Below are 20,986 nucleotides of genomic sequence, written 5' to 3'. Positions count from 1 at the left end.
TGTGCCGGCGCTGCAAGGTGGAGGATTAGCCTATTGAGCTGCAGCGCTGGCCTGGATTTCCTCTTTTGAAAATATCTATTGAGGTCCTTGGCCCATCTCTTAAGTACATTGTTTATTTTGTTGCTGTGGAGTTTCTTGATCTCTTTGTAGATTCGGGTTATTAATCCTTTATCAGTTGCATAATTTGCAAGTATTTTTTCCCATTCTGTCAGTTGCCTCTTCTCTTTCCTCTTTCTTTTGCAGTACAGAAGCTTCTCAATTTGATGCAATCCCAGTTGTTAATTTAAGCTTTGACTGCCTGTGCCTCTGGGGATTTTCCAAAAAGTTTTTTGCGTGTGCCTATATCTTGCAAGGTTTCTCCTATGTTCTTTAAAATTCAATGGTGTCAGGTCATAGATTTAGGTTTTTAATCCATTTTGAGAGAAAGTTGTAAGGTAGGGGTCTTGCTTCATACCTCTGTATGTGGAAATGCAGTTTTCCCAGCAACATATGTTGAATAGACTGTCCTTACTCTGGGAATTCATCTTAGCTCTTTGATCAAATATAAATTGGTTGTAGATATTTGGATTGGTTTCTGGTGTTTCTATTCTGTTCTATTGGTCTATCCATCTGTTTCTGTACCAGTACCAGGCTGTTTTGATTATAACTGCCCTGTAGTATATCTTGAAATCTGGTATTGTGATGCCTCTGGCTTTGTTTTTGTTGTACAAGCTTGCTTTAGCTATTCGAGGTCTCCTGTGCCTCCATATAAATTTCAGCACCATTTTTTCCAGATCTGAGAAGAATGTCTCCGGTATTTTGATTGCATTGAATCTGTGAATCGCTTTTAGAAGAATGGAGATTTTGATGATATTGATTCTTCCAATCCATGAACATGGAAGATTTTTACATTTTTGATATCTTCTTTTTTTTCTTTCTTTAAGATTTTGTAATTCTCATCGTAGAGGTCTTTAACATCCTTGGTTGAGTTTATTCCAAGGTATTTGATTGTTTATGTAGCTATTGTGAATGGGATTGTTCTTAGCAGTTCTTTCTCAGCCATGGCATTGTCTGTGTATACAAAGGCTGTTGATTTTTGTGTATTGATTTTATATCCTGCTACTTTACCAAACTCTTCTATGATTTCCAGTAGTCTCCTAGTGGAGTCTTTGGATCCCCTAAATAAAGTATCATATCATCTGCAAATAGGGATAGTTTGACTTCTTCCTTCCCAATTTGTAACCTTTTAATTTCTTTTTCTTGCATAATGGTGGTGGTTAAAACTTCCAGTACTATATTGAATAGCAATGGTGAGAGTGTGCACCCCTGTCTGATACTGGATCTCAGTGGGAATGCTTCCAATTTTTCCCCATTCAATAGGATGCTGGCCGTGAGTTTTTCGTAAGTTGCCTTGATTGTATTGTGGTATGTTCCTTACATACCCTGTTTGCTTAGAGTTATCATCATGAAAGGGTGTTGTATTTTATCAAATGTTTTCTCTGCATCTATTGAGATAATCATTTGGTTTTTCTTTTGCAATTTGTTAATGTGGTGTATTAAATTGTTTGATTTGCGAATGTTGAACCATTCTTGCATACCCGGGGTAAATCCCACTTGGTCTTCGTGGATTATCTTTCTGATGTGTTGTTGCATTATATTGGCCAGGATTTTATTGAGGATTTTTGCATCTGTGTTCATCAGGGAAATTGATCTGTAATTCTCTTTCTCTGCTGCATCTTTTTCAGGTTTAGGAATTAAGGTGATGCTGGCTTCATAGAAAGAATTTGGAAGGATTCCCTCTCTTTCATTTGTTTTGAATAGTTTGAGAAGAATTGGAGTTAGTTCTTCTTCAAATGTCTGGTAAAATTCAGCAGTGAATCCATCTGGTCCTGGCTTTTCTTTGTTGGGAGGGCCTTTATTACTGATTCAATTTCTGACTTAGTTATGGGTCTGTTTCTTCATGGTTCAATTTAGGTAGGCTGTATGTGTCCAGGAATCTATCCATTTCTGGTCTGGCTTATTTCATGCACACCGTTTCCTCTAAATTCATCCATGTTGGCTTCTTTCATATAGCACAATGTTTTGAGGGTTTATCCATGTTGTAGCATAAGTCAGTAAGTTTTTTGTATTTATTGCTGAAGTATATTCAGTTCTATGGAAAACATGTTATTTATCCATCTGGCAGTTGATGGAATTTGGATTGTTTCTACTTTTTGATTATTATGAATAAGGTACTGTGCAGGAGAGTGAAGAGACAACCGACAGAATGGGAAAAATATTTGTAAACTATGCAACAGATAAAGGATTAATAACCAGAATCTACAAAGAGATCAAGAAACTCCACAACAACAAAACAACCAACCCACTTAAGAGATGGGCCAAGGACCTCAATAGACATTTTTCAAAAGAGGAAATCCAAATGGCCAACAGACACAAGAAAAAATGTTCAAGATCACTACCAATCAGGGAAATGCAAATCAAAACCACAATGAGGTTTCACCTCACCCTGGTTAGAATGGCTCACATACAGAAAAATACCAACAACAGACGCTGGTGAGGATGTGGGGAAAAAAGGGACACTAACCCACTGTTGGTGGGAGTGCAAACTGGTCAAGCCACTATGGAAGTCAGTCTGGAGATTCCTCAGAAACCGGAATATAACCCTACCATTAAACCCAGCCATCCCACTCCGTAGAATTTACCCAAAGGAAATTAAATTGGCAAAAAAAAAAAAAAAAAAAAAAAAATGTGGTCTGTGCCTTATGTTTATTGCAGCACAATTCACAATAGCTAAGACCTGGAACCAACCTAAATGCCCATCAACAGTAGACTGGGTAAAGAAATTATGGGATATGTACTCTTTAGAATACTATACAGCAGTCAAAAACAATGAGATCCGGTCATTTGCAACAAAATGGAGGAATCTGGAACACATCATGCTGAGTGAATTAAGCCAGTCCCAAAGGGACAAATATCATATGTTCTCCCTGATCGGTGACAACTAACCGAGCACCAAAAAGGAAACCTGTTGAAGTGAAATGGACACTATGAGAAATGGTGACTTGATCAGCCATAGCCCTGACTGTTGATGAACAACTTAATACCTTATCCCTCTTAGTATTTTCTTTTTGTCTGTTCTACTTAATACTATTGGTTGAACTCTGTAATTAATACACAGTTATTCTTAACTGTTGAAATTTAACTGAAAAGTGATCCCTGTTAAATATAAGAGTGGGAATAAGAGAGGGAAGAGATGTACAATTTGGGACATCTGCATTGGACTTTCCCCAAATGGTAGAGTTAGAAACATGCCAGGGGATTCCAATTCAATCCCATCATGGTGGCATGTACCAGTGCCATCTCACTAGTCCAAGTGATCAATTTCTGTTCACAATTGATCATAATGAAAGGACTAAGAGTCAAAGGGATCACATAAACAAGACTAATGTCTGCTAATACTAACCTGTAGAATAAAAAAAGGGAGAGAACGATCCAACATGGGAAGAGGGATACACAGCAGACTCATAGAATGGCAGATGTCCTAAATTGCACTCTGGCCTCAGAATCTGCCCTAAAGGCATTTGGAACTGGCTGAAGAGCCCATGAGAGTATTTCAGGCATGGAAAGCCAAGACACTGTGGCAAAATAGAATAAAATAAAATAAAATGACCTAAATGAAAGATCTCTGTGAGTGAGATCTCAGTGGAAAGAACAGGTCTTCAAAGAAGGAGGTACCTTTCTCTGAAGGGAGGAGAGAACTTCCACTTTGACTATGACCTTATCTAAATATGATCAGAGTCGGTGAACTCAAAAGGCTTCCATAGCCTTGGAAACTCATGACTGGAGCATAGGGAGATTACTGATGCCATAAACAGGAGTTTCAATTTGTAAAGTCAACAACAGGAGTCACTGTGCACTTACTCCTCATGTAGGATCTCTGTCCTTAATGTGCTGTACATTGTGATTTAATGCTATAACGAGTACTCAAACAGTATTTTACACTTTGTGTTTCTGTGTGGGTGCAAACTGTTGAAATCTTTACTTAATGTATACTAAACTGATCTTCTGTATATAAAGAGAATTGAAAATGAATCTTGATGTCAATGGAAGGGGAAAGGGAGTGGGAAAGGGGAGGGTTGCGTGTGGGAGGGAAGTCATTGCGGCGGGGGGAGGCATTGTAATACATAAGCTGTACTTTGGAAATTTATATTCATAAATAAAAAAAATGAATAAGGTTCTGTGAACGTTTGTGTATACATATTTGAACATTTTTTGCGTTTTGAGGGTAGATAACTAAAAGAGGTTCTGGGTCCTGTTTTTAAGTTTGTGTTTAACTTTTTAAAACAATTTTTTATTTCTTTGTGATGTAGAATTACAGGCACAGAGAAGGCGAGACAGTAAGGTCTTCCATCTGCTGGTTCACTCTCCAAATGGCCACAACAGCTGGAGCTGGGCCTATCCAAAGCCAGGAACCAGTGGCAGCTTCTGAGTCTCCCTTGTAGCTGCAGGGGCCCAGGCACTTGGGCTGACTTCTGTTGCCTTCTCGGTCCATAAGGAGACAGCTGCGTCAGAAATAGGGCAGCCAGGACAACAAACAGTACCCATATTGGGTGCTGGAGCTACAGGCAGAGGCTTAGACTGCTATGCCACAGCACCAACCCATATGTTTAACTTTAAAAAAAAAAAAAAAACTTGCTGAATTCCTTGTTTGTATTATTTTACTTTGCCACCGGCACTGTGTAAGAGTTCTGTTTTCTACATATCTTTGGAAATTCTTATTATTGCTGATATTCTTTTTTTTTTTAATATTTACTCAATTGAAAGGCAGAGAAAAGAAGACACATAGACACACACATGCTTAGAGAGAGAGAAAGAGAGAGAGCCATCTCCCCAAATGACCCCAAGGGCCAGTTCTAGGCGAGGCTGAAACCAGGACCCAGGAGCTTTATCTGAGTCTGCATTGAGGGTGCAAGGGCCCAAGTACTGGACCATCTTCCACTGCTTTCCCAGGCCATTACTTGAGGAACTGGTTTGGAAGTGAAGCAGCTGGGACATGAACCAAGGCCCATATCAGGTGTCAGCGTCCCAGGAAGTAGCTTAACCTGCTTTCTCACAACTCTGGCTCCTGTTGCCTATCTGTAAAAAAGAAATCATAGCCATTCTATGTTCAAGAAATGGTATCTCATTGTAGCTTTGATTTGCATTTTCTTAAAGGCTGGTAATGTTCAACATATTTCATCTGTTTATTGGACACTGATATAGTTTCCTTAGTGAAATTTCTAAGCGAATCTCTGACCCATTTTTTTCCGTTGGCTTATTTGTCTTATAAAGAATTATAAAATTTCCCTATATATCTGGATGTCAGTATTTTGTCAGATATATGAATTTATAAAATTTCATTTATTTTTATTCATGAGATAACATTTTTAATATATTATATTAAAAGGTGAATGCTCCACTAAATAGAGAGTTCAAAAAATAGAAAATGAAAAAGACCATAGTTGAACAGGAAAATAGGCAAGGGCTATAAACAGTAATCAATTGAAAATCATTAAAACTATAGTAGTATTTAATCATTAACAATTTGACAAAGATTTAAAATAGCATCAAAACACTTTGCAGCAAAACTTATACACATAGGTGTTTTTGTTGTTTGTTTTTAATTTTTTAAAATTTTCGTTCCTATATATAAGGGAGAACATTTGGTATTAGTCTTTCTGTATCTGGCTTATTTCACTCAATATGTCCTCCAGTTCCAACCATTTTAATGAAAATCATAGAACTCCATTCTTTTTTCTAGCTAAATAACATTCCATTTATATGTGTGATTGTTCTTGTGTATACATACACATTCATATGTGTATACTCGCATTTTTTTTTTTTTTTTGACAGAGTGGACAGTGAGAGAGAGAAACAGAGAGAAAGGTCTTCCTTTTGCCGTTGGTTCACCCTCCAATGGCCGCTGCGGCCGGCGCACCGCGCTGATCCGATGGCAGGAGCCAGGTACTTCTCCTGGTCTCCCATGGGGTGCAGGGCCCAAGGACTTGGGCCATCCTCCAGTGCACTTCCGGGCCACAGCAGAGAGCTGGCCTGGAGGAAGGGCAACCGGGACAGAATCTGGCGCCCCGACCGGGACTAGAACCCAGTGTGCCAGCGCCGCAAGGTGGAGGATTAGCCTAGTGAGCCGCGGCGCCGGCCATATTTTCTTTTTCCATTTATCGGCTGATGGACACCTTGGTTGATTCCATATTCTGCCTATTGTGAACAATGCTGCTCTAACCATTGTCACGCAGGCATCTCTTTGATATGACGTGTTCCTGTCTTTTGGTTATATACCCAGTGATGGGATCTCTGGATCCTATGTAAAGTCTGTTTCCAGTTTTTAGAGAAATGTTCATGATGTTTTCCACAGTAGCTGGACTAACATACATTTGCATAAGTAGTTTAAGAGATACCCTTTCTCCACATCCTTGGCAGCGTTTATTTCTCTCTGTGTTTTTGGATAATAGCTCTCTGACAGGAATGAGTTGACATTTCATTGTGATTTTGATTTGCATTTCCCTTATGCCTAATGATATCAAGTACTTTTTAAATTTATTTGTTGTCTATTTGTTTTTCTTCTTTTATTCAGGTACTTTGCCCATTTCTTAACTCGATTTTTTGTTGTTGTTGTTGTTACTGAGATTTTTAGGTTGCTGATATATTCAACATATTAATCTTCTGTTAAAATAGTAAGTAGCTTGCAAAGATTTATTTAACTCAGAAGCTTTTGCACAGCAAAGGAAGCAAATCAGTAAAGAGACATCCAACATAATGAAATACATGATTTGAAAATATTTTCTCATTGTGTGAAGCTGTTCTTTTCTTTGATGTATTTTTTTGAAGTCAAGAAGTTTTAAATTTTGATGAAATTCAGTTTATTGCATTGTGGGGATAGGGGGGGTAGGGCCGGCGCCCGAGCCAATTTGGCTGCGCCTCCCCGCCCGAGGCCTTGAGCTCCAGCTCACTCTCCCAGGCCCAGTTGCTGCGCTGTCCCTGTTCAGGCTTTGGCTTCGCCATGGGCGCCATGGGCTCCTCTGCGCTGGCTCGCCTTGGCCTCCCCGCACTGCGCCTCCCTGCGCAATCCCGGCCCGGGTGGCTCAGGGTCGCCGCCCTGGGACTGGCCGCAGTGGCGCTGGGGGCCGTGGCCTGGCGCCGCGTGCGGTCCAGGCGGCACCGGCAGCTGCAGCAGGTGGGTACCATGGCGCAGCTCTAGATCTACCCGGTCAAGTCCTGCAAGGGGGTGCTGGTGGGCGCGGCGGAGTACAAGGCCATGGGGCTGCGCAGCGGCCACCTGTGGGACAGGTTTTGGCTGGTGATCAAAGAAGATGGACACATGGTTACCGCCTGGCAGGAGCTTCGCCTTGTGTTGGTCTCCATCTTTTTTTTTTTTTTTTTTTTTTTTTTTTTGACAGGCAGAGTGGACAGTGAGAGAGAGAGACAGAGAGAAAGGTCTTCCTTTGCCATTGGTTCACCCTCCAATGGCCGCCGCGGCCGGCGCGCTGCGGCCGGCGCACCGCGCTGATCCGATGGCAGGAGCCAGGAGCCAGGTGCTTTTCCTGGTCTCCCATGGGGTGCAGGGCCCAAGCACCTGGGCCATCCTCCACTGCACTCCCTGGCCACAGCAGAGGGCTGGCCTGGAAGAGGGGCAACCGGGACAGAATCCGGCGCCCCGACCGGGACTAGAACCCGGTGTGCCGGCGCCGCTAGGCGGAGGATTAGCCTAGTGAGCCGCGGCGCCGGCCTGGTCTCCATCTTCTATGAGAAAAACAGCCTGATCTTCAGCGCTCCGGGGATGGACCAGCTGGTGTTACCCAGCAGGCTGCCTTCCACCAACACACTCCATGACTGCAGAATATTCGGTGTTGACATCCAAGGCAGAGACTGTGGTGACGAGGTCGCTCAGTGGTTCACCAACTTCTTGAAAACGGAAGCATTGAGGTTGGTTCAGTTTGACACGAAGATGAAGGGAAGAACATCGAACAAACTTTTCCCTGTTTCTGTACAGAATTACCAGGTGGCCTATCCAGACTGCAGCCCACTCATGATCCTCTCAGAAGCCTCCCTGGGGGATCTGAATATGAGGCTGGAGAAGAAAATCAAGATGGAGCAATTCAGGCCCAACATCGTGGTGAGGGGCTGTGAGGCCTACGAGGAGGATACCTGGGATGAACTCCTCATTGGTGGGGTAGAACTGAAAAAGGTATTAGCTTGCCCCAGGTGCATTTTGACCACTGTGGACCCAGATACAGGAGTCATAGATAGGAAGGAGTCCCTGGAAACACTGGAGAGCTACTGCTTGTGTGATGCTTCTGAGCATCACATATACAAGTCATCCCCACTTTTTGGAATGTATTATTCAGTGGAAAAAATAGGAAGCCTGAGAGTTGGTGACTCTGTGTATCGGATGGTGTAGTGACAGAGCTCCCTGGGGATGAGGCACAAGGTTTCAGCATCCAGGAAGCATTGACCAGGATTTTAACAGCAACAGCAGCAACAATACTTCAGCAAACCCTACTGGCCAGCCTTTGACCACCTTCTCCCTGGAAGTGAATCTGTATGCTTAGAGTTAATGCAAGAAAAGTTATCAAGGATGTTTTGGGAATATGAAGGTATACATTTTAGGGAATGAAGGTTTTTAAAGTAAATGACATTGTCTACAAAATTATTTTAAATGTTACGATCCCTGACTTTCATATTGATGAGCAAAGAAAGCTTGAAGAATCTGCTGTAGAAATTTTTTCAACTGTATACATTTTATTACTGTTATCCTGTTTTAGGAGAAATGGAAAACAATAGGTGATTGTTTCCTCATGTGCCTTACTCATAAATGTCTCTTAGCTGCTTTCACACATGTTTTTGAGCCTGCACCTGTATGCCATCAGGGTGGTACACTTGAGTATAGAAATCATTTTAGATCTTGCCTTTATATTTGATTATGCCTTTATGAAGCCATTTAAAACTAATTTGTGTTTAACTGCCAGATGCACCACCTGGAATTCCAACAAGATCAAGAAGAAATGGAATTTTTTTAAAAAGAGAATGACATTTTGAGAGTAAAAGTGGGAGGAAGAAAGCACAAACATTTTTAGGTGTAAATAATTTTTGTAATGCAAACATATGAACTGTCTTAATATGATAAGCGAAAATTCTCACTGAGTTAACACATAAATGAATTAACTTGCTTGGAATTCTTGTGGTTTCTGCATTATAAAAAAAAAAGAAATTCAGTTTATTCACTGTATTCTTGTTATAGGCTGTGCTTTTGATGTGCTTAGGAACTCTTTGCCTAAACCAAGGTCATTCTGTGTTTCTTCTAACAATTTTATAATTTGGGCTCTTATATTTAGACCTATGTTCCATTTTTGGAATGTTAATTTTTAGTGTGATGTGAAGTAAAAATCTGATTAATCTTTTTGCATTTAGATGTGCATTTTTTCCAATACTACTGTGAAAGAACTCTCCTTTTCTTCATTGAATTGCCTTGACACAGTTGTCAAAAATCAGTTGACTAAAATATATGAGGGAAACTTTTGGGTGCTCAGTTCATTTACTTGATCTGTATTCCCACATTTATGCCAATACCAGATTGTTTTGATTAATATAGTTCCATAGTAATTGTAAAACTGATAAGCAAATATGATTCCTTTAGGGAATTATATGTGTGATTCCACCTCCTTCTTTTGTCTAATTCTGGGTCCCTTGAAATTTCATATAAATTTTAGGATTAACTCATGAAATAAATTGGAAAATGTCTTATAATTAATGACTTCTTAAATTTTTTAAAGATTTGTTTATTTATTTGAGAGGCTGAGTTACAGAGGTAGAGAAAGAGAGAGTGAGAGAGAGGGGTTTTCTATCCGGTGGTTCACTCCCCAAATGGCCACAACATCTGGGCTGGGCTGATCTGAAGCCAGGAGCCTGGAGCTTATTCCAGGTCTTCCATGTGGGTGCAGGAGCCCAAGGACTTGGGTCATCTTCTGCGGCTTTCCCCGACCATAGCAGAGAACTGGATCGAAATTGGAGCAGCCAGGACTAGAATTGATGACCATAAAGAATGCTAGCACTGCAGGCAGCAGCTTTATCCACCCCAGCTTCTAAATTTTAATTGACAATCTTTTTTTTTTTTCATACTGAATAATATCTCAGATTCAGGAAATGTGGTGAAATATCAAATGGTGATATAGGGAATGGAAAGAAATGATGTAGTGTAAGGAATAGGAAGTTCTGGGTTTGCAGTTGAATTATTATAAATAGAATAGTCAGGGAAGACCTTTGTGATAGGGCGACTTTTGAGCAGCGATATGAAGAAAGTATGGAATTTTGAACTGTGGTGATTGTCTGGAGAAATGGTTCAGGCAGAGCAAGAAGAAGTTCAGAGGCTGAGTTAGGAACACATTGGACTTTTTCTTGGAAAAAAAGATGAGATCATAACATTTGTAGCTGCAGGGACATAACAATGGAGAGAGTGATAAATGAGATCAGAGCTATTGTAAGTAAACTTTATGAATCTTATTTCTCAGGTTAAATAGACTGAAAATCAATGAATATTTATTGTAAGGAGAAAATGATGTTTCCCAAAAATAATGCAAGCATTGCACAATATAATTTATCCCTTATCCATCTTGCATCACTCCTTGGTCTTATTATACTTATTGTCTTTCAGTGTGGTGAAGTGGCCTTGAAATTTTAATAGAAAAGAACTTAATTTTTAAAAAAAAATTTATTTAAAAGTCAGAGTTAGAGAGGGAGAGACAGAGAAAGAGAGAGAGATCTTCCACTCACTGGTTCACTTCCCAAATGGCCTCAGTGGCTAGGGCTGGGCCAAGCTGAAGCCAGGAGCTTAATCCAGGTCTCCCATATGGGTATAGGAGCCCAAGTACTTAGCCATCTTCCTCTGCTTTCCCAGGCATATTAGCAGAAAGTGGCAGAGCAGCTGAAAGTCGAACTAGCACCCATATGAGATGCTAGTGTTATGGGTGGCAGCTTAACCCATTACGCTAGAACCCCAGTCTCAGAACTTGGATTTTAAAAACGTCCTATTCTTATGAGGAAACAACTAAAGTATAATCCTTTGTCCATAGTATGTAACTACTAGAACATTGAAATCATCTGTATAACATGAAGTGTATGTTTGCAGTAAAAGACTTCAGGGTATATTTTATGAACATTGTGATAACTTAAAATACATAAGTAAGTTTTCTCTGCCAATATCTAAAAGGATGTTAGTTTAGTTCTCTTCTCTTGCTATTAAAGGAACTGTTTTTCACATCCAGGTAGATCTTGCAAGGTATAACATTCCGGGTCTCTCATTTGGGTGCAGGGGCCCAAGTAGTTGGGCCATCTTCTGCTGCTTTCTCGGGCATATTAGCAGGGAGCTGATTCAGAAGTGGAGCGGCTAGGATTTTAACTGGTACTCATATGGGATGCCGATATTGCAAGCAATGGCTTAACCTGCTGTGCTGCGGTGCCAGCCACGAGATATAGCATACTTTTGTCTGAACTTTTCTCATTTCCAAGTTTCCATGTGAACTTAGAATAAGATAGCTACCATTGGATATAGCTCTGTTCCTGGATGAATGTAGAGAGTTTCCAATTAACTCTGTGAGCAAGAATGGCTTGTACTGCTTTTCCTTTCCATAAATCAATTAAGTCCGTATATACTCTTAGTACTCAGAACATTTTTTTAAAGATTTATTTTACTTATTTGAAAGACAGAGTTACAGAGAGGGGTAGAGAAAGAGAGGGAAGTCTTCCATCTGCTGGTTCACTCCCCAGATGGCCATAATGGCCACAGCTGTGCCAATTTGAAGCCAGAAGCCAGGAGCTTCGTCTGGGTCTCCCATGTGAGTGCAGGGGCACAAGGACTTGGGCCATCTTGTACTGCTTTCCAAGGCCATAGCAGAAAGCTGGATCAGAAGAGGAGCAGCCGGGGCTAGTGCTGGCACTTCAGGCCAGGACTTTAACTTGCTGCACAACAGCGCTGGCCCCAGTACTCAGAAATTTTTATAAAACTGTATCAGGTCTGCAGGAAAATTCTGTGACCATGCAAGGATATGGGTAACTCAGAAAACATTGCTACTGTCCAGGAATTTTTTTTTTTTCTGTTCTGTTCTTCCTTACACATGGTTTGATCTCATTTATCTTCTGCCTAATTCTTATCAAGTTAGGGATCTTTGTAACTATGGCCTGACCATACAGATATTCCTCTCTTTATGTAATAGCTTTGTAAAATTTTCCTCAATTTAAAATGCACTAGTAAAATTTGCTTTTAAAAGAAATTGGTTGCCAACTTCTGTTTAAACTGTCCTTGTCATATTTGTGAGTCTTAACTTTATTTTGTCAGTACCTCTAAAGTTTTGTATGAGCTTTGTGTTTGTGACTATGGATTTCTCTTAATCTAATTACTGATAGCAAGTGTGAGAGTATTTTTTTTAATCCCTGTTGTGGAAGTCTTTTTTGTTTCATGAATTTAGACGTGAAACAGAATATTAGCTAATTAAATAAAGATGTATAACCAAGTGTTATATGTAGGAATTCAAATTTTTTTTTTTTTTTTTTTTTTTTTTTTTTTTTTGACAGGCAGAGTGGACAGTGAGAGAGAGAGAGACAGAGAGAAAGGTCTTCCTTTGCCGTTGGTTCACCCTCCAATGGCCGCCGCGGCCGAGGAATTCAAATTTGATTTAACATTTAAAAATCAATAAAGACTTCTAATTTGCCTGAAATAGAGTAACTAGCTTTTTTCTGTATATTCCCAAACTATATATTGTCTCACCTGAAAATAACAATAAAGACAAAATATATGAAATAATGGCTTTAGAGAAATCAAGCAAAGATAGGAAACATGATGAGCTTTAAGGTTGTCTCAGCTTACTGCTTGGAAAAGATTCTACTTTGCATTATAAGGCAGTAGAATTCAAGTGGTGTCCATTGGAATTCATGAATCCAGGAGACAGAAATGAGATTCTGGTGAGAACAAGGCAGCTGGAGTTGACAGTATACCGTACTGAAGAGGCAATAGCTGCAAAAGAGAATATCTAGATATCTGTAGAGAGTTATCTTAGTATTTAGCCGAGTAATGATCAGTGCATGTGTATGAGAAAACTACCAAAAGTCAGAGAAAACTCATTCAAATACATAGTAGTGCAGTGCTTGGCACTTAACACTGTGCTAGGAATAATGCCTGTTCCCACTAACCACACTGGATTAAAGCCCATAACTCATTGAGTATTAGGCAGATTACTTGGGTAGGTCTTAACTCAGTAGTGGGGTATTTTTAGCTCTAGACTGAACTCTGTACGTCATAAAAGTAAGATGCAAAGTGACCATACTACTTCCAGATGGCTAAACTGCATACTGCCTACTAGAGTAAAACTCAAGAATATTTATAGAAGAGCTGGCACTGTGGCATAGTGAATTTAAAGCCCCCCGGCCTACACTGCTGGCACCCCATGTGGGCGCTGGTTTGAGTCTCAGCTGCTCCACTCTGATCCAGCTGCCTGCTACTGCACCTGGAAAAACAGCAGAGGAAGGCCGAAGTCCATGGGTCCCTGCACTCATGAGGGGGCCCCGGAGGAAGGTCCTACCCCCTGGCTTTAAATTGGCTCAGCTCTGGTCAGCTCCGACCATTGCGGCCATTTGGGGAGTAAACCAGTGGATGGAGGACCTCTCTCTCTGTCTCTGCCTCTCTCTGTAACTGTCTTTCAAATGAATAAAATATAAAGAATATTTAAAGAAATGTGAAAGTACTCATCCAAATATAATCCAAAGGGTGACTGATCAATAATTTGAAACCAACCCTAACCTGACACGGATGTTAAGATTAGCAGACAAGGATGTTGAAATAGGTATTATAATTGTATTCAGTGTGTTAAAAAAAAATTAAGTAGAGACATAAAATACCCAAGTTAAATTTCTAAAGATGGAGACTATGGGATAAAATATCCTCTAGATGGGATTAATGGCTATGAAGATGTAAGAAGAACACATTACTCAGTTTAAAGCCATAGCAAAAGAAATTCTCCAAAATGAAACTCAAAAGACAAAAAAAAAGCCAAAATAATTGAAAGAACGTTAATTAACTCTGAGAGAACTTCAGGTAACACACTGTATGCAATTTTGATTTTTCAGACCAGAATTAAGGGAAATAAAAAAATGTTTAAAGAAATAATGATAGAAAAATTTTCAAACTACAGATGACTAAAGTTCATTGAACCCAAAGCAAAAGAAACATGAAGAATCCACAAAATAATGAAAAAGGTTCATAATAATTACTCAAAGACAGTGATAAGGTTTTCTTTCCTTTTTTTTTCTTTTTTGACAGGCAGAGTGGACAGTGAGAGAGAGAGAGACAGACAGAAAGGTCTTCCTTTTCCTTTTTGCCGTTGGTTCACCCTCCAGTGGCCACCGCGGCCGGCGCACTGCGGCCAGTGCACCACACTGATCCGATGGCAGGAGCCAGGTACTTCTCCTGGTCTCCCATGGGGTGCAGGGCCCAAGCACCTGGGCCATCCTCCACTGCACTCCCTGGCCACAGTAGAGAGCTGGCCTGGAAGAGGGGCAACTGGGACAGAACCAGCGGTGCCGGCACCACAAGGCGGAAGATTAGCCTAGTGAGCCGGGGCACCGGCCAGTGATAAGGTTTTCTAAAAATAGGGAGCCAACATTGTGACATAATGGGTTAAAGGTTAAGTTGCCACCTGCTATACTGGCATCCTATATAGGCGTCTTTTCATGTACTGGCTAGTGCACTTCTGATCCATCTCTTTGTTGATGTGTCTAAGAAAGTGGGTTTCTGCATCCATGTAGGAGACCTGGATGAAACTCCTGGCCTCTGGCTTTGGCCTGGTCCAGGCCAGCTGTTGCAGCCATTTAGAGAGTGAACTAGCAGATAATTGATCTCCCTGTATCTTTCTCTTTCCTTCTCTATCTCTGTAACTTCACCTTTCAAATAAATAAAATAACTCTTCAAAAAAAGATCTAAGAATAAGGATGACAACATAAGTGGTTAGACAGTACAGTAAAATCTATAAAATACTGCAGGAAAAGACTTCCACCTAGAATTCTATACCCATTGAATTGCTTTTTAAAAGTAAAGACAGGGCCGGCGCTGTGGCTCACTAGGCTAATCCTCCACCTCGCGGCACCGGCCCCGCGGGTTCTGGTCCCGGTCAGGGCGCCGGATTCTGTCCCAGTTGCCCTTCCTCCAGGCCAGCTCTCTCCTGTGGCCAGGGAGTGCAGTGGAGGATGGCCCAGGTGCTTGGGCCCTGTACCCCATGGGAGACCAGGAGAAGTACCTGGCTCCTGCCATCGGATCAGTGCGGTGCGCCGGCTGCGGCGGCCATTGGAGGGTGAACCAATGGCAAAGGAAGACCTTTCTCTCTGTCTCTCTCTCTCACTGTCCACTCTGCCTGTCAAATAAATAAATAAATGGAGCCGGCGCCGTGGCTCAATAGGCTAATCCTCCACCTTGCGGCGCCGGCACACCGGGTTCTAGTCCCGGTTGGGGCGCCGGATTCTGTCCCGGTTGCCCCTCTTCCAGGCCAGCTCTCTGCTATGGCCAGGGAGTGCAGTGGAGGATGGCCCAGGTGCTTGGGCCCTGCACCCCATGGGAGACCAGGAAAAGCACCTGGATCCTGGCTCCTGCCAGGATCAGCGCGGTGCGCCGGCTGCAGCGGCGGCCATTGGAGGGTGAACCAGCGGCAAAAGGAAGACCTGTCTCTCTCTGTCTCTCTCTCACTGTCCACTCTGCCTGTCACAAAAAAAAAAAAAAAAAATAAATAAATAAATAAATAAATGGAAAATTAAAAAAAATTTTTTTTAAAGTAAAGACAGAAATGTTTCAGATGTGGAAAAACTGAAAGAATTTATTACTACCGCTCTTGAGTTACAAGAAATGTTAAAGGAATTCTTTTAGACAGAAGGACTCTGTGAAATTAAAAGAATTCACGAAGTACAAAGTATGTTCTTCACTGAAATTAATTTAGAAATGAATGGTAGAAACAACACAAATTAATAAGTGTAATATATTGGCACTCCTTGCAACCAATAGCTTTTTCATACACCAATGAAATTGTTCAGAAAGCAATTCCATTCTCAGTAGCTAAAAACAAAAAAATGCCTAAGAATATATTTAACCAAGATGGCAAATGAGCTCTTCAATGAAGATTACAAAACAGTAATCAGAGAAATTAAAGATGACAAAAACAGACTTCCCATGTTCATGGATTGAAGAAATATTAAAGGGATCTACAGTTTTAGTGAAATTCTTATAAAAAAGAAAACCCAAGACATACGTAACCACGTGAAGAACTAAAATAATCTTGAGCAAAAAGAACATATTTAGATCAATATTACAAGCCTACTTCAAAACATACTGGTGCTGGCATAGTAACAGACACATAGATTAATGGCACAGAATAAAGAACTATCAAAGTCACATAATTATAGCAAATTGATTTTTGAAAACAGCACAAATCTATTAAATAAATAATGTTGGAAAACTGAGTTCATATGCAGTAGAAAGAAACTAGAACATTATCTCTTACCTTATGCAAAATAAACTCAAAATAAATGAAAGGCTTAAATATAAAACCCAAAACTTTCAAACTAAAAAAGAAAATATAGTCAATGTGTTTTAAGATATTGATCTGGGCAAATTTTTTGTATATGACTCCCAGTGCACACGAGATAAAAACAGAAAGTGACAAATGTGATTCATACTAAAAGCTTTTGATTTGGTAAAGTAAAGACGCAACCTATAGAATGAACAGTTCATCTGAAAAGAGATTAATTTCCAGGATATATAAGGAACTCAAACAATCTAAAGCAAAACCAAAAACAAAACACAAAAACCTAAGTAATCTGATTTTTTTTTTTTTTTTTTACAGGCAGAGTGGACAGAGAGAGAGACAGAGAGAAAGGTCTTCCTTTACCGTTGGTTCACCCTCCACTGGCCGCTGCGGCCGGTGCGCTGTGGCCGGCGCACCGCGCTGATCCGAAGGCAGGAGCCAGGTGCTTCTCCTGGTCTCCCATGGGGTGCAGGGCCCACGCACGTGGGCCATCCTCCACTGCCTTCCCGGGCCACAGCAGAGAGCTGGCCTGGAAGAGGGGCAACCAGGACAGAATCCGGTGCCCCAACTGGGACTAGAACCCGGTGTGTTGGGACCGCTAGGCGGAGAATTAGACTATTGAGCCGCGGCGCCGGCTAGTAATCTGATTTTAAAATGAAAAAATGACATGAATATACATTTCTGAAGAGAATGTACAAATGGCCAGTAAGTGAGTGAAAAAAATGCTCAATATTATTCATCATCAGTGGATGCAAATGAAAACCACAATGAGATTTCATCTTATCTCAGTTAGAATAGCTGTTGTTTAAAATAAAAAAGAGGTAAAAAATGCTGGTAAGGATGCAAAGGAAGAGGAACTCTAAATACTGCTGGTAGGAATGTAAATTAGCATAGCCATCATGGAAAATAGTGTGGAAGTTCTTCAAAAAACTGGAAATAAAACTATCATATGATCCAGCAATCCCTCTACAGGGTATATATTAAAAAATGAAATTATTATGTTGAGCAGACATCTACACTTGTGTGATTATTGCAGCAGAATTCTTAATCAAAATATGGAATCAGACTAGCTGTACATCAAAGAGTGAATAGATAAAGAAGAGGTGGTAGATATCCACAATGCACTTTTTTAACCAAAAAAAAGAATGGAATTATATCATTTGAAGCAACATGGATAAAGCTGGAGGATATTTATTAAATGAAATAAAAGTCAAGCACAGAAACACAAAGTTTGTTCTTATAAGAGGTAACTTCAGAATCCTCATGGAAAATGATATTAAAGGATAAGTTTATAATAGAATATCTAAAAGTTAATCTATAGGAATGAAATTGACACTTTGAGATGCAATGCTTTTTAACAGCCCTTGTCTTTCATTTGTTGAGGAACTGTTTTCTTCATACTATTTGTTGAACTCTACTTAATGTAGAGTTTATCTTACCAATATAAAGTTAACTGAAATAGATCCTTATAAAAAGCAAAAAATAAGAATGGGAATAAGAGAGGGAGGAGAAAGAAGGGTTGGAGCATGAGTGGGAGGGAGTATAGGGTGGAAAGCATTACTATGTTACTGAATCTGTATATATGAAATACATGAAATTTGTATGCCTTAAATAAAAAATTTAAAAGGAAAAATTTAGTTTATTTTCATTCAAAAGTTTGAAATCAATGCGTAGTTTTTCCATAATATGCATTTTCCATGATCACTTTGAAGACTTCTCATATGTGTGGATTTCAAATTTTTTTGGACCTAGTTAAACTTATCTTTAATGGAATGGAGTAGTTGTTACCAGAGCCTAGGCAGGATGTAGGGGAGAAAGGGATGATAGAGGATATTTAATGGGTACAGAAAGGATGTTGGAGAGAAGGAATATCATCTTTGTTTTATTTTAATGTTATTTTTAAAATATTTATTTTTGAAAGTCAGTTTCAGAGAGAAGCTAGAGCTAAAGAAAGATTTTCTATCTTCTGGTTCACTTCACAAATGGCTACAGTAGGCCAGGCTAAATCCAGGAGCCAGGAGCTTCCTCCGGATCTCCAACATGGGTGCAGGGGCCCGTGGTTTGGGCCATCTTTTGCTGCTTTTCCAGGTGCATTAGCAGTGATCTGGATAGGAATTGGAGCAGCTGGGACTTGAACCAATGCCCTTATGAGATGCCAGCATAGCAGATGGCAGCTTAATCTGTCATGCCACAACACTGGCCTCAGGAGGAAAAACTTCTAATGTGCTATAGCACCATTAGGTAACTTGACTAACAACAATTAATTGAATATTTCAAAAAAGCTGACAGAAGATTTCGAATATTCTTACCTAAAGGAAATACATTCATCTGATGTAGTTTACTCTGATCTGATCATTACACATAGTATGTACATATTGAAATACCAAACTATGTCCTATAATGTATATAATTTCTAGGTCAATTAAATAATATATAAAAATTTAAAAAAATAATTTAAAGAGGGAACTTAAGCTGAAAAAAGACAAATGAATGCCAGAGGAAATAATGAAAGTCTGACTAGAATCAGTGACATCATAAACTAAATAGAACAAAAAATAATGGTGACTAAGTTTTTTCTTTTTTCTTTTTCTTTTTTCTTTCTTTCTTTTTTTTTTTTTTTTTTTTTTTTTTTTGACAGGCAGAGTGGACAGTGAGAGAGAGAGACAGAGAGAAAGGTCTTCCTTTGCTGTTGGTTCACCATCCAATGGCCGCCACGGCCGGCGCGCTGCGGCCGGCGCACCGCGCTGATCCGATGGCAGGAGCCAGGAGCCAGGTGCTTTTCCTGGTCTCCCATGGGGTGCAGGGCCCAAGCACCTGGGCCATCCTCCACTGCACTCCCTGGCTACAGCAGAGAGCTGGCCTGGAAGAGGGGCAACCGGGACAGAATCCAGCGCCCCGACTGGGACTAGAACCCAGTGTGCCGGCGCCGCTAGGCGGAGGATTAGCCTAGTGAGCCGCAGCGCCGGCCCGGTGACTAAGTTTTTTCAAACTTTTATTTAATGAATATAAATTTCCAAAGTACAGCTTATGGATTATAATGACTCCCCCCCCATAACTTCCCTCCCACTCGCAACCCTCCACTCTCCCGCTCCCTCTCCTCTTCCATTCACATCAAGATTCATTTTCAATTCTCTTTATATACAGAAGATCAGTTTAGCATATATTAAGTAAAGATTTCAACAGTTTGCACCCATACAGAAACACAAAGTGTAAAATACTGTTTGAGTACTAGTTATAGCATTAAATCACAATGTACAGCACATTAAGGACAGAGATCCTACATGAGGAGTAAGTGCACAGTGACTCCTGTTGTTGACTTAACAAATTGACACTCTTGTTTATGGCATCAGGAATCACCCTTGGCTCTTGTCATGAGTTGCCAAGGCTATAGAGGCCTTTGAATTCACTGACTCTGATCATATTTAGACAAGGTCATAGTCAAAGTGGAAGTTCTCTCCTACCTTCAGAGAAAGGTACCTCCTTCTTTGATGACCTGTTCTTTCCACTGGGATCTCATTCGCAGAGATCTTTCATTTAGGTCATTTTTTTTTCCATTTTTTTCTTGGCTTTCCATGCCTGAAATACTCTCATGGGCTCTTCAGCCAGTTCCAAATGCCTTAAGGGCAGATTCTGAGGCCAGAGTGCAATTTAGGACATCTGCCATTCTATGAGTCTGCTGTGTATCCCTCTTCCCATGTTGGATCGTTCTCTCCCTTTTTTATTCTATCAGTTAGTATTAGTAGACACTAATCTTGTTTATGTGATCCTTTTAACTCTTAGTCCTTTCATTATGATCATTTGTGGACTGAAATCGATCACTTGGACCAGTGAGATGGCGTTGGTGCATGCCACCTTGATGGGATTGAATTGGAATCCCCTGGCATGTTTCTAACTCTACCATTTGGGGCAAGCCCGATTGAGCATGTCCCAAACTGTACATCTCTTCCCTCTCTTATTCCCACTCTTATATTTAACAGGGATCACTTTTCAGTTAAATTTCAACAGTTAAGAATAACTGTGTATTAATTACAGAGTTCAACCAATAGTATTAAGTAGAACAGACAAAAAGAAAATACTAAGAGGGATAAGGTATTAAGTTGTTCATCAACAGTCAGGGCTATGGCTGATCAAGTCACCATTTCTCATAGTGTCCATTTCACTTCAACAGGTTTCCTTTTTGGTGCTCGGTTAGTTGTCACCGATCAGGGAGAACATATGATATTTGTCCCTTTGGGACTGGCTTAATTCACTCAGCATGATGTGTTCCAGATTCCTCCAGTTTGTTGCAAATGACCGGATTTCATTGTTTTTGACTACTGTATAGTATTCTATAGAGTACATGTCCGGCCGGTGCCGCGGCTCACTAGGCTAATCCTCCGCCTTGCAGCACAGGCACA

The 20,986-nt window shown here is 40.4% G+C and overlaps 2 protein-coding genes across 15 annotated transcripts in view; both read left to right on the top strand.

Annotated features, from left to right (window-relative positions):
* DOCK3 (dedicator of cytokinesis 3) overlaps window positions 1-20,986 on the top strand; it is a 507,250-nt gene that overhangs the window by 228,021 nt on the left and 258,243 nt on the right. The gene's annotated exons all lie outside the window — the stretch shown is intronic.
* LOC100342543 (mitochondrial amidoxime reducing component 2-like) lies at window positions 7,340-9,598 on the top strand. Its single transcript, XM_089306758.1, has 2 exons — window positions 7,340-7,386; window positions 7,750-9,598. The coding sequence occupies exons 1-2, from the start codon at window positions 7,355-7,357 to the stop codon at window positions 8,432-8,434; spliced, it is 717 nt and encodes a 238-aa protein (XP_089162884.1). The 5' UTR covers window positions 7,340-7,354; the 3' UTR covers window positions 8,435-9,598.

This window comes from Oryctolagus cuniculus, chromosome 10 (assembly GCF_051225735.1).
Source record: "Oryctolagus cuniculus isolate XC-2025 breed Fujian yellow rabbit chromosome 10, ASM5122573v1, whole genome shotgun sequence".
In the NCBI taxonomy this organism is placed as follows: Eukaryota; Metazoa; Chordata; class Mammalia; order Lagomorpha; family Leporidae; genus Oryctolagus; species Oryctolagus cuniculus.
This window is presented reverse-complemented; position numbering and strand designations above follow the sequence as displayed.

Bases quoted from the DNA above. Each gene is read 5' to 3' on its own strand.
- LOC100342543 (XM_089306758.1), top strand. From the start codon at position 7,355: ATGGTTACCGCCTGGCAGGAGCTTCGCCTTGT. The intron at 7,387-7,749 runs GTTGGTCTCCAT...TAGCCTAGTGAG, and splicing joins TGGCAGGAGCTTCGCCTTGT to CCGCGGCGCCGGCCTGGTCT.